Here is a 12,682-nt window from a genome sequence, read left to right as displayed (position 1 = left end):
TATTGGTATTTAAACCATGTCATTTCTGTGTTTGAGGGACAGAACAAGGTAAAGAAGGCATGCTGCTGGGTTAACAGGCAATTATTGAGCCTAGGTTTTTCTTTCGAGTTGATTAGGCCTACTTTTTGTTCATCGTGCTGTTTATTTGTTTTTGTAAATACTTGTACAGTTGCCGGCTATATTGACTCTTCAACTGTTAATAAAAAGCCTCACTTTGGCAGGAAAAAACATTTTCCTCGTATGTCTCCTCACTGTTCAAATCCTACCGCATGGTCAACCTCACAATGACATAATACACTGAGTGGAGGGTACAGTCTGCTTTCTGCATGGGGGTATAAGAGATGAGCCATACTGTTGACATACTGCTTGCAGGTAGCTCAACAAGCTCCCACCCACACCCAGTGCCACCAGTATAGGTGCCAGACAGGACAGACTGACCGGGGGAAGGGTCCTGCGTTCCTGTGTGTGGGGGAGGGGACCTTAGGTCAGTGTCTAGGGTGCAACCTTATCTACCCCTACTCATCTGCAGCTTCAAGAATAACAAGACAAATGGTAAACAGGAAGCTCATGAGTATCTTTTCTCGTCTGTAAAACAGAGGACGAGTCCCAAATGGTACCCTATTCCCTATATAGTGCTCTACTTATGACCAGAGTCCTACGGGCCCTGGTCATAAGTAGTGAACTATAAAGGGAATAGGGTGCCATTTGGGATGGGCCCAGAGCCTCCGTGCCAGTTGTTTAGCTTGAAACATGCATTAATGATGTGGCAGCGTGTCTGTGAATGTGGTATGAAGAGGACAGGTATGCTCGCTGAAAAGGGAAAGAGAGAGAGCGTGAGAGAGGGAGAAAGCGAGAGAGTGTGAGAGAGGGAGAGAGAGAGAGAGAGAGAGGGAGAGAGAGAGAGAGAGAGAGAGAGAGTGAGAGAGGGAGAAAGAGAGAGACTGTGAGAGAGGGAGAGAGAGAGAGAGTGTGAAAGAGGGAGAGAGAGAGAGTAAAAGAAAAGACAAGTGAGTAGAATATGGCACCTGGGGGTGTTAGAGAGAGCCCTCTCCTGATTTTTATTATTTATTTACTTTTCTCCCCAATTTCGATCTTGTCTCATCGCTGCAACTCCCGAACGGGATCGGGAGGTCGAAGGTCGAGTCATGCGTCCTCCGAAACATGACCCGCGAAACTGCGCTTCTTAACACCCGCCCTCTTAACCCGGAAACCAGCCGCACCAGTGTGTCGGAGGAAAGACTGTTCAACTGGCGACGGAGGTCAGCCTGCAGGCTACCGGCCCGCCACAAGGAGTCGCTAGAGCACGATGAGCCAAGTAAAGCCCCCCCAGCCAAACCCTCCCCTAACCCGGACGACGCTGGGCCAATTGTGCGCCGCCCTATGGGACTCCCGATCACAGCCGGTTGTGACATAGCCCGGGATTGGACCCGGGCCACTCCTGATTTTCATGCTTGAGTTTTGAAATTTGAATGAATCGGGGTTGATTTGCATAGTGTGCCGCTCTTCCTCTCCTTTCCCTCTCTTCCTGTCTTTCTCTCTTGGTCTCAGTCCCTTCCAACACGCTCTACATTCCTTTGCATCTTCTCCCTCTTCTTCCCCCTCTTTCTATTCTCTCTCTGGGTCTGTCTGTCTCTCCAGCACTTAAACGCTCATCTATAATTCAGTGTGCTAAGTAAAGAGGCTGCTCAGTGAGATGACTGAGACGAGCCAACAGGGTCTGTCACTTACATTATCCCTCCTCTCCTCTTCCCCCCCCCCCCCCCTTCACCTATCCCCTCGCTCAACAACAGATTGTCACCACAGGTCCTCTCCTTACGAGTGGGAGAGAGAGATTGCTAAAGAGAAAAAGAAAGCGAGAGAAGATTATTAGGAGATAGAGAGAAAGAAATTGAGAGAGCATACTGTAGCCAACCCTGGTCTGACAGCCCACTTAATGTGTGAGTGCGTGGGCTGGTGCAAATTTGTTTAGAGAGGGAGAAAGCGGTTTTGGCTGAAGGAGAATGGGAAGAGATTAGTGGACTGTAGAACACCGGCTCCAAACGCGCCCCGCCCCCCCCCCCCCCCCCCCCCCCCAACACACACCACACACACGCCTAACACATTATTTGATTCAACAAGCTACACACACATGCACCATCAGTTGTGGGGTTACACCTCCATTGCATCCCTTTCACCTCCCAGTTGAAGAAATGGTGAGCGCGTTACTCTATTAGTCTGAACACAAATCTGTCCCAACCAACCTACTCACCCTTCCCTCTTCCTCATGTTCCCCAATACCCTCTATCCTCTCTCCAGTACACGCCATCATAGCCATTTACCAACAGAAATCTTTAAAATACTTTGTGCGTTTGCTTGAGCCTGCCTGGAGTTCCAAATGGGCATGAGTTGCACTTTTGGAGTTGACTAATATTCAACATGAACAGTCAATACATTTGGCTTCCACTAACAATTAAAGTAGGCCTATGTATTTGGGGCCAGGTGCTGCTAACACGCTGGAACGATGTTGGCGAGAACAGCGTTGCGGTTTTCACGCGGTGTGATGTGGGCGTCTAACAAGCAGCCCAGTGCGTCTCATCTCCATATTCTATTAATTTTCCCTCCCTCACATTGAGCGATAAACAAACGGAAGTGGGGGAGTTTTAATTCCGTTACCAAAAAAACCCACATACTGTATCTTTAAGATATTTTCTAATTTCTCTCACTCGTGAGGGACGATTATGAAAGTTCACAGAAGCAACAAGTAATGGTAAACCTACCAATTAGTTAATGATTTTACTGATATACATTTTGTTTATGAATTATTAAATATTTAAAACAGAGGTTCTCCACAAGTAAACTATATTGAACACTTGAATTCTTATTTTTTTATTTATTTTTTGTACATATGCCTACAGTAACAAACTAATGAAAATGCTATTGTGTTATTTGAAATCAAATAAAAATGGTATTCTAATGTTACCCAAGGCCTTCATAAACACAACCAAATTATTATTTTTGCAATAGCATATATTAAATATATTAATAACACTGTTAGAATGTTGCAGTCAGAATGACTGCTCATTAGCTTGACTGGGGTTCCATCGAGGCCCAGCGGTTCTAGTGTTAAGTGATTAAAACTCGTTTTTTACTTTTAAATAACATAATAGCATTGTCATTAGTTTATGTTACTATATGTAAAAAAACAAAAAACACAAAAAACACAAAAATTCAAGTGTGCAATACATTTTATTTGTGGAGTGCCTTTGTTACAACTATGAAACAAAAATGGGTTGGAACATGGTAACGGCTTATTCTTATAACGACAAAATACTTTTTTAAAAAATACCCTAAGCGTTAAGATGCACAGTCAAACGACGCATTGTCAAATTATGAAAGCATCAGTAGCCTAAACATCATTATAAGCGCCAAGTGGCCTTGATAAATAGTGAAACAGCATTATAATGAATATAAGTGTGGATATGACAGCACTCAAAAATAGTAAATTATTGTCAGCTCGTGCTTGTGTGCATCTTCATGCAATGGCATTAGTTGGATTTCATTTAGCTGTTATCCTTGTCCTAACAGCTGACAAAATGTTCATAACTTTCCCTTCCTTGACACACTTTGACAGACTTTGTTTGGTTCTAGTGCATAATAGTATCAGTTTTTCTCTTTTCTTGTGTCCCCATTGTCTTGTCATTCTTCAGCACACGGCTGTGCAGGTGCCTTATTTTGCGCAGGGGGAGGGATCTCCCGTCTCACTTTGTTCATGGTGTGGTCACACTTGTTTTCTTTGCAAGCAACTTGTTTGCCAAATAAAGTGAAGAAATTGTCCATGGAGACATTTCTCCCCTTGCCAACATAAGGTTCCACAAGCCTCATCACCACATTCTCAGACACTAGCTCACCTACTGCCTGATGTGGATATTTTCACATATATTGAAACTTTTCAGCATGTACAATTAGACACACAGTACATTACAGTACAGTACTATGTAGCCTACTCCAAGAAGGCCAGAGTAGACTGATCATACTGCTTTAAATCATTGGACTAATATAGGGTAGATACCATTTTAAGATTATGCCTATAATTAGAATGGATCAATACAATAAAATGTCCCGCCATGTTCTTCATTCACAATTGGTGATTACATAATGTATGCATTGTTTGCTTCCCCTCACTCATCAACTCACCCATTCTCTCCCTTTTTCCCCATCTTACTTTACTTAATTTATTTAATCTGTTGTTATATGTGTGAAATTAGTTTCGTATAATTTGGGTTCCACAGGAGGTTGGTGGCACCTTCATTGGGGAGGATGGGCTCGTGGTAATGGCTGGAGCGGAATCAGTGGAATGGTATCAAATACATGTTTTCCATCTGTTTGATGCCATTCCATTTACTCCGTTCCAGCCATTATTATGAGCCATCCTCCTCTAAGCTGCATCCACTGTTCGGTTCAGTTTTTAGGTGATTATCGCGGTGATTATCACCTGGGCACTGCACTTTCAACTGTCGGAAGAAGGAGCGGAGCATCCCCTACTGTTGGGAGGAGCAGGGGCAATGGGGAAAAAACATTCAAAACTGGTTATAACTCCAGTTCTGTTTGTGATATTAAGATTCTAAGAACAGCAGTGTGTTAAATAGACTTATTTAGGAAAAGTCAAGGACGGAGGGGAGCATGACTTAATTATATATTTTTTAAATTTTTTTAAAATCATGAGCAGTCAAAATGACTACTTTAGCGGTTCTAGTGTTAATAATTCATAAACAAAATTACCCCCAAATCAGTAACAGAATTACTTCAACTGAATTGGCTACAATGGGAAATCATAATAGTCACAAACCAGAGTTGGGTCACCTGCTACTGTCCTCCCTTCTCCTGACATAATGTTATGTTCAGCTCATAACTGTTTTCTTTGTCTTTCTGTTGTCTGGTGATCAAACCAAGAGTGTTAAAACAGTCTGGACAACCCCTCCCTCTCTCTCCAGTTAATGTCACCTCTCCCAGCTCTTACAGACACCTACCAATGAGCCCCCTCTTTTTCCATTTACTGTAAGCAGTATCCTCACCCACTGAGCACCAACCGACACTGGACGTCCATGGATGTTGAAACGTAGTTGAAATTTGGTCAGTCCACACTGGCCTTGATGTTAACATCCACAGACTGACCAGACTGGACCAAATCTGAACCGATCACAGACGTATGTTTCACAAGTTTGGATAGCACATTACAGTACAGTATAGTACAGTGAGTAGAGAACAGTAGAGTACAGTACAATACAATACAGTAGTACAGTACAGTAAAGAAAAGTAGAGTATAGTACAGTAGAGTACAGTGTACTGTACTGAACTCTACTCTACTGAACTCTACTCTGATGTGCTGTATTGTACTGCACTGTACTCTACTGTGCTCTACTGTGCTGCGCTGTGATGTCCAAACTTGTGAAACAGGAGGAGAATGACATTCATATCCATAATTATGCATTTCTGTGTAGTACAGATCAGGGACCCACGATGTAATTCCGTAACCGTAATTCTGTTACCGGGTGTAAATCCACTTCACCTACTGTAGTTTTTTCAAACTGAAGGTGCCATGTCATAGCTGACACCCCATTCTTTCTGCAGACATATTTGAATCTTAATAGGTTTTAACAGAGTTTTTGGGAAAAAGTGGTCGCATAAAAACCTGAGGGCGATTTTACGGTCATTCCGTTACAAAAGTCTGCATCTGCACAGTTCTTCCACTAAATGTGTATTTTGTAAATTTTTCTGTGGAAATTGTTACAAGTAGTCCTTGTGCACAGAGTTGTATGGATTGTTGAACTTTTAAATCAATGGTTTTTGTTTGGCATAAATTTTTTTCGTAATTCCGTTACCGTGGAATTGCCCGGTGGCTCCCTCTCGTTGTCTCCCCTCCCTCATCTGTACTGCTACCAACATACAGGGTGGGTGAAAGCTATATTCTACTTCTCTCCTATCAGTGCAAAAGAAAACAGTGAGTTAGCAGGACACTAAGTCGTATCAGGCTCCCACCACTGCTAATCTTGGTCACATTTCCTGTGACTTGTTATTGATGTGTTAATGGTGTTCATTCCTGTGTTGGCGTGGTGTTGGTGTGGATAGGCTGGCTCATCGCGTGTTCCTGTGAACCACGAGCGTGGAGCGGGGGCTTAGGTGACGCTACACCTCTTCACACACACACACACACCATTAATAAAACAGAGATGTCCTGCTAAAACAGAGAGCTTGCAGAGCGCATCTCACACACAAAGACACGTGAACAAACACGCACTCTGTCTCACACACACACACACACACACACACACACACACACACACACACACACACACACACACACACACACACACACACACACACACACACACACACACACACACACACACACACACACACACACACACACACACACACACACACACACACAGCAAGTGGACTGAGAGTGAAACTACAGTGAGTGGAGACGAGATGTGAAGTCCGTTGATGAAAGAAAAAGGGAGCGAGAGGTGGTCAGATGAATAGTGTCTTTCATTAAAACGTGTGTGCAGGTTTGAGAGGGGTTACCTGGGAACAAGTAAATGGATGCTCATGTCGTCTTTGCTTTTAGTGAGCGTCCTAGAGAAGAACAAAGGGAGAACTACTGAGTATCCTCTTACACTGGCCTGACCTGCTGCACTGCTCGAATGGGGACACCTTTTTGGCTAATGGTCCCTATAATAAACAAAATAACATAACACATCACATGGCATCACATGTGTACATTTACTACGCTTGTGAAACACACGTCTGGGGTTCTTCGACAGAATAGCCGTCAGAATTTGGAACAAGTTGAGGGGACTTATTGTCTTTCCTTTGAAGTTCTAAAGAGTGTTGGGATGGTCAGATGAGATATGACCAGATTTTCAACAACACCAACCAACCAAACCAACCAAACCAACCAACCAACCAACCAACCAACCAACCAACCAACCAACCAACCAACCAACCAACGAGTTAGCCAGCCAACCAACCAACCAACCAGCTAGCTAGCCAGCCAACCAAGTCAACCAATCAACTAGCTGTCCAACCAGTCCTTCAGCAACACCAACGAACCATCCAACGAGCCAGATATTCAACCAACCAACCACACACAAACGCCCACTGCCAGCCAGCCAACCTGCCAGTATAACAACACCAGCCAACACACATTTAGTCTTTCTCTACTCACCATAGCCAGTTTCTCGCGCCAAGGTGTATGAATAGAAAAAAATCACCAACCAACCACTAAGTATATAAAAGCAGCCCACAGCCACTAGTGTTGTGTTCATTGTGTGTGTGTGTGTGTGTGTGTGTGTGTGTGTGTGTGTGTGTGTGTGTGTGTGTGTGTGTGTGTGTGTATGTGTGTCTGTGCGCATCTTTTCACACTGGTCTCTGAAATAGTAATTACCTAGCGTCATGCTCTGAGAGGAGTTAGTTTTGTCAGGTTATTTAAAGCCGTTTGACACTTCACTGCACTTTCCCTGCACCATCTCACAGCAGCTCTCACAGCAGAAATGACCCCTTAGCTAACACATAAAGGCAATGATGATAGTATTTGATGATGATGGTAATCCTAGCATGTAGCAACACTATCATTAAATGTGTGTTTGTGTGTGTGTTTATGTGTGTGTGTGTGTGTGTGTGCACATATGCAAATGTTTACGTGCACGTGTGTTCTACCATGGACTCTGTGTATGTGTTTGGGGGTTGTATAGTTGCATGAGGGTGCAGACATGTTGCTCAGTGACCCATTCTTCCTCTGGTCTCTAGCCTTGAGCCAGGCCTGCAGGGACACACATGTTAAGGCATGAACCCACAGTGGGTCCAACCACATACACACACACACACACACACACACACACACACACACACACACACACACACACATACATACACACACACACACACACACACACACACACATACAAAGGGAGAGAGTAAGAGAAAGAAGGAAAGAAAGAGCGGGAGAAAGAAAGAAGGAAAGAGAGCAACCAACAGCTGCTGAGGCAGAGTGAGAGAAAGCTAGAGAGAAATGTTGACATAACAAGAGAGAAAGGAGTATGAGACAGATAGGGAACCGAGCGAGAGAGAGAGAGAAAGAAAGAACGAAAGAACGAAAGAAAGAACGAAAGAAATAAAAAGATGGCGCTCCTACCAGATTGGATGTGGTTGAGGCCAGACGGCTTCAGAAGTTCCAAGGGCTGCTCTTTCCTGGGCAGACCATCTGCAGGGGACAGAGAGGATGGAGAGTCCGTTTCAAATATGGTCTGCAGCATCGATAACACAGGGTCATAGTATAACCTACTGAGGCCCAGATAAAAGACTACATATCCCACAGAGAAAGAGGGAGAGAGAGAGAAAGAGGGAGGGAGAGGGGGAAGCTAGGAATTGAAGAAGGTAGAGAAAACCAGTTGAATGAGGAGAGGATGAGGAGGCTTTTGCCTAGCCTAGTGCTGCAACACAGCCGCAAGTGTTCACTGCTCTGTTATGACTCCAATGTGATTGGTTCACTGTCTTCAACAAGAGAGAAAGAGGGAGGGAGCGAGGGGGGAGGAGGGAGAAAGAGGCATGTAAAAATAAACATGTGGACTGAGTAGGCAGGCATATATTATGTGCCCTACTACTGTTTAAACAAACACAAGCATGTCTCGCATGTTTGCACGTGTGACAATGTACACACACACACAGAGACACGCACATAGGCACATGGTAGGGTGCGTCTTGGTGAGGATGATAATTATAGTGGGAACATGAACAGGCTTTGTATCAGTTCAGGGAGGACCTGGCTATAAATACACCATTGGGGGAGTGGGGAGCACACACACAGACACACTGGCTAAAAAGACAAAAAACTGTAAAACATTGTTGGAGTCAGATTTGACAGCCGAAAGATTCAGACACACTTTTGCCACTCACACGACCCAGCAGCTCTCCAAAACAAACCGCTCACATTTTTACTCTTCCATCCATCCCTCAACAACGAGAGTCTGACGGCAAAATAATTTGAAGTGCAATTTCTCCCAAATGGGGCTTGTCTGTGAACGGACATGTGATGCCAAAGCATGGGCAGCTAGAGGAGACCATGCACTCTATTACTAGGCATACAAGTCTATGGAAAAGAAGACTCACATCAGGTACCTCTCCTCTCCCTTCTATCTCTCTCCTCCCTCTACCACTACTACGCCTCCAGTCTCATTGCTTTGACTAGCCCGTCAAAACCACCTCGGCAGGAGGCAGACAACCAGCAGTGAATAAAGTGAAGGGAGGGCTTAATATTCACGGCACCACTAGGGGTTCTGAATGGGTGGGGGATCGGGGCACAGTGTTGTTCATTACTGTAGACATCCGGTGTGAATCTCTTGTCGAATGGCTCACTCCTTTAAAAAATGGAAATAGCACACACACATGCCTGTAACTGACAGAGCCTTATCGACATGCAGATAACAGAGCCGCTGTGGGAGACGGTCTGGCTATAATGTCTGGACAATGTTACATCACTGCACAAGTAAAGTAGGATGAAGTTGACCCTAGACACTGATTTCAGGTCAGTTTAGCAAGATACTTCATTAATTGTTAACTGTATGTTAAGTTTAATGCGTCCCTTATACAGTGGCTTGCGAAAGTATTCACCCCCCTATTTTTCCTATTTTGTTGTCTTACAACCTGGAATTAAAAATTATTTTGGGGGGGTTTGTATCATTTGATTCATACAACATGCCTACCACTTTGAAGACGCAAAATAGTTTTTATTATGAAACAAACAAGAAATAAGACTAAAAAACAGAAAACTTGAGCATGCATAACTATTCACCCCTCCAAAGTCAATACTTTGCAGAGCCACCTTTTGCAGCAATTACAGCTGCAAGTCTCTTGGGGTATGTCTCTATAAGCTTGGCACATCTAGCCCCTGGGATTTTTGCCCATTCTTCAAGGCAAAACTGCTCCAGCTCCTTCAAGTTGGATGGGTTCCGCTGTTGTACCTCAATTGGATTGAGGTCTGTGCTTTGACTAGGCCATTCCAAGACATTTAAATGTTCCCCCTTAAACCACTCAAGTGTTGCTTCAGCAGTATGCTTAGGGTCATTGTCCTGCTGGAAGGTGAACCTCCGTCCCAGTCTCAAATCTCTGGAAGACTGAAACAGGTTTCCCTCAAGAATTTCCCTGTATTTTGCGCCATCCATCGTTCCTTCGATTCTGACCAGTTTCCCAGTCCCTGCCGATGGAAAACATGGTGTTCTCAGGGTGATTGGAGGTGTTGGGTTTGCGCCAGACATAGCGTTTTCCTTGATGGCCAAAAAGCTCAATTTTAGTCTCATCTTACCAGAGTACCTTCTTCTATATGTTTGGGGAGTCTCCCACATGCCTTTTGGCGAACACCAAATGTGTTTGCTTATTTTTTTCTTTAAGCAATGTTTTTTTTCTGGCCGCTCTTCCGTAAAGCGCAGCTCTGTGGAGTGGACGGCTTAAAGTGGTCCTATGGACAGATACTCCAATCTCCGCTGTGGAGCTTTGCAGCTCCTTCAGGGTTATCTTTGGTCTCTTTGTTGCCTCTCTGATTAATGCCCTCCTTGCCTGGTCTGTGAGTTTTGGTGGGCAGCCTTCTCTTGGCAGGTTTTTTGTGGTGCCATATTCTTTCCATTTTTTTATAATGGATTTAATGGTGCTCCGTGGGATGTTCAAAGTTTCTGATATTTTTTTATAGCCCAACCCTGATCTGTAATTCTCCACAACTTTGTCCCTGACCTGTTTGGAGAGCTCCTTGGTCTTCATGGTGCTGCTTGGTTGGTGGTGCCCCTTGCTCAGTGGTTTTGCAGACTCTGGGGCCTTTCAGAACAGGTGAATATATATACTGAGATCATGTGACAGATCATGTGACACTTAGATTGCACACAGTTGAACTTTATTTAACTAATTATGTGACTTCTGAAGGTAATTGGTTGCACCAGATCTTATTTAGTGGCTTCATAGCAAAGGGGGTGAATACATATGCACGCAGCACTTTTACGTTATTTATTTTTTAGAATTTTTTGAAACAAGTTATTTTTTTCATTTAACTTCACCAATTTGGACTATTTTGTGTATGTCCATTACATGAAATCCAAATAAAAATCAATTTAAATTACAGGTTGTAATGCAACAAAATAGGAAAAAACTAAAAGGGGGATGAATACTTTTGCAAGGCACTGTAAGTGGCTATGGGGAAAAGGAGACAAGGGGCCAAGGACACAAGGGGGAAAGGAGACAAAGAGACTATTTCATCGTATTGGGACACACCCCAATCATTTGCTTTCATATCTTGCCATCTATTCATGTGTATACTGTACATGTAGCTGGTGGGAGCTAAGAGGGGAGGGGCTGGGAGGAGAAGAAGAGGGGGGACCCATGTGCAGGAGTCACACATGAGCGAACCTCAGCACACGGCACACACAGCTTTGTTTTTCAGGGTTGTGCGGCTCTATTTTCAGCCCATCCAGACTGCGGTCATGATTAATACATGATGGAGGGTGGGGAGGGGGATTAAACATTCATATCACACACACATTCACACTAGCTAATACAGACACACACACACATTAACTTCCTAATACAAACACATCCTTCTCACACACCCATCTCCAAACTCACACACACGCTGCTCCGAGCACACATACACACACACACACACACACACACACACACACACACACACACACACACACACACACACACACACACACACACACACACACACACACACACACACACACACACACACACACACACACACACACACACAAACACGAGCACACAAACACGAGCACACATATGCTCTCAGACAAACACACACATACACACAAACACACCGCTCTCCTACACACAACCACGTTGCATGCCTTCCCCTTTGCTAAACAAAGAAGGATGGGGAAGAAAATGAAAGTAGAGGGAATGTAAAGAGGACAGAGAGACAACAATGTTTGGGTGCATTTAAAGTATGTTCTTCAGGGCAACTCTGCGGTGTGTGTGAGTGTGTACGTGTGTGTATACATTCATATGTGTGTGTGAGAGAAAGAGGGAGAGAGAGTGTTTGTGAGTGTGTGTATTAGCGTGTGTATGAGTGTGCGTGCGCTTGTGTGTGTATACGTGCACACGCACCTGAGTGTGTGTGAGTGTCGGCAGGGCTATTTTTAGAAGGCCCGGTGGAGTAGGCCTGATGCCTGAGATGCCATTGTGGCATTTTAATTAGCCAAGAGAACAGACAGGGGACGTGCCGCGGATCACTAACCAGCAGCCAACGCCAGGGGACACGGCCAAACTAGGAAGCACATACTGCACACACAGAAAAACACATGCATAAGTACACGCATGCACGACACACACAAACACAAACAAACACAGATAATGTGCGTGTATACAGTTGTGGTCAAAAGTTTTGAGAATGACACAGGTATTGGTCTTCACAAAGTTCGCTGCTTCAGTGTTATGAGATATTTTTGTCAGATGTTACTATGGTATACTGAAGTATAATTACAAGCATTCCATAAGTGTCAAAGGCTTTTATTGACAATTACATTAAGTTTATGCAAAGAGTCAATATTTGCAGTGTTGACCCTTCTTTTTCAAGACCTCTGCAATCCACCCTGGCATGCTGTCAATGAACTTCTGGACCACATCCTGACTGATTGTG

At 44.1% G+C, this 12,682-nt stretch overlaps 1 protein-coding gene across 4 annotated transcripts in view; it reads right to left on the bottom strand.

The window, feature by feature from the left end:
* Positions 1–12,682, bottom strand: part of LOC311144040 (histone deacetylase 4-like) — a 184,699-nt gene that overhangs the window by 144,981 nt on the left and 27,036 nt on the right. For all 4 annotated transcript variants that reach the window (XM_084179974.1, XM_084179972.1, XM_084179973.1 and 1 more), the window contains exon 2: positions 8,174–8,242. Coding sequence is in view for 1 of the 4 variants with exons in the window: in XM_084179971.1 (XP_084036097.1) it covers positions 8,174–8,242 (69 nt within the window). In the remaining 3 variants the exon portion in view is untranslated. The remainder of the gene's footprint in view (positions 1–8,173; positions 8,243–12,682) is intronic.

Source organism: Coregonus lavaretus (assembly GCF_964263955.1).
Source record: "Coregonus lavaretus genome assembly, chromosome: 16".
NCBI classification, from domain to species: domain Eukaryota; kingdom Metazoa; phylum Chordata; class Actinopteri; order Salmoniformes; family Salmonidae; genus Coregonus; species Coregonus lavaretus.
This window is presented reverse-complemented; position numbering and strand designations above follow the sequence as displayed.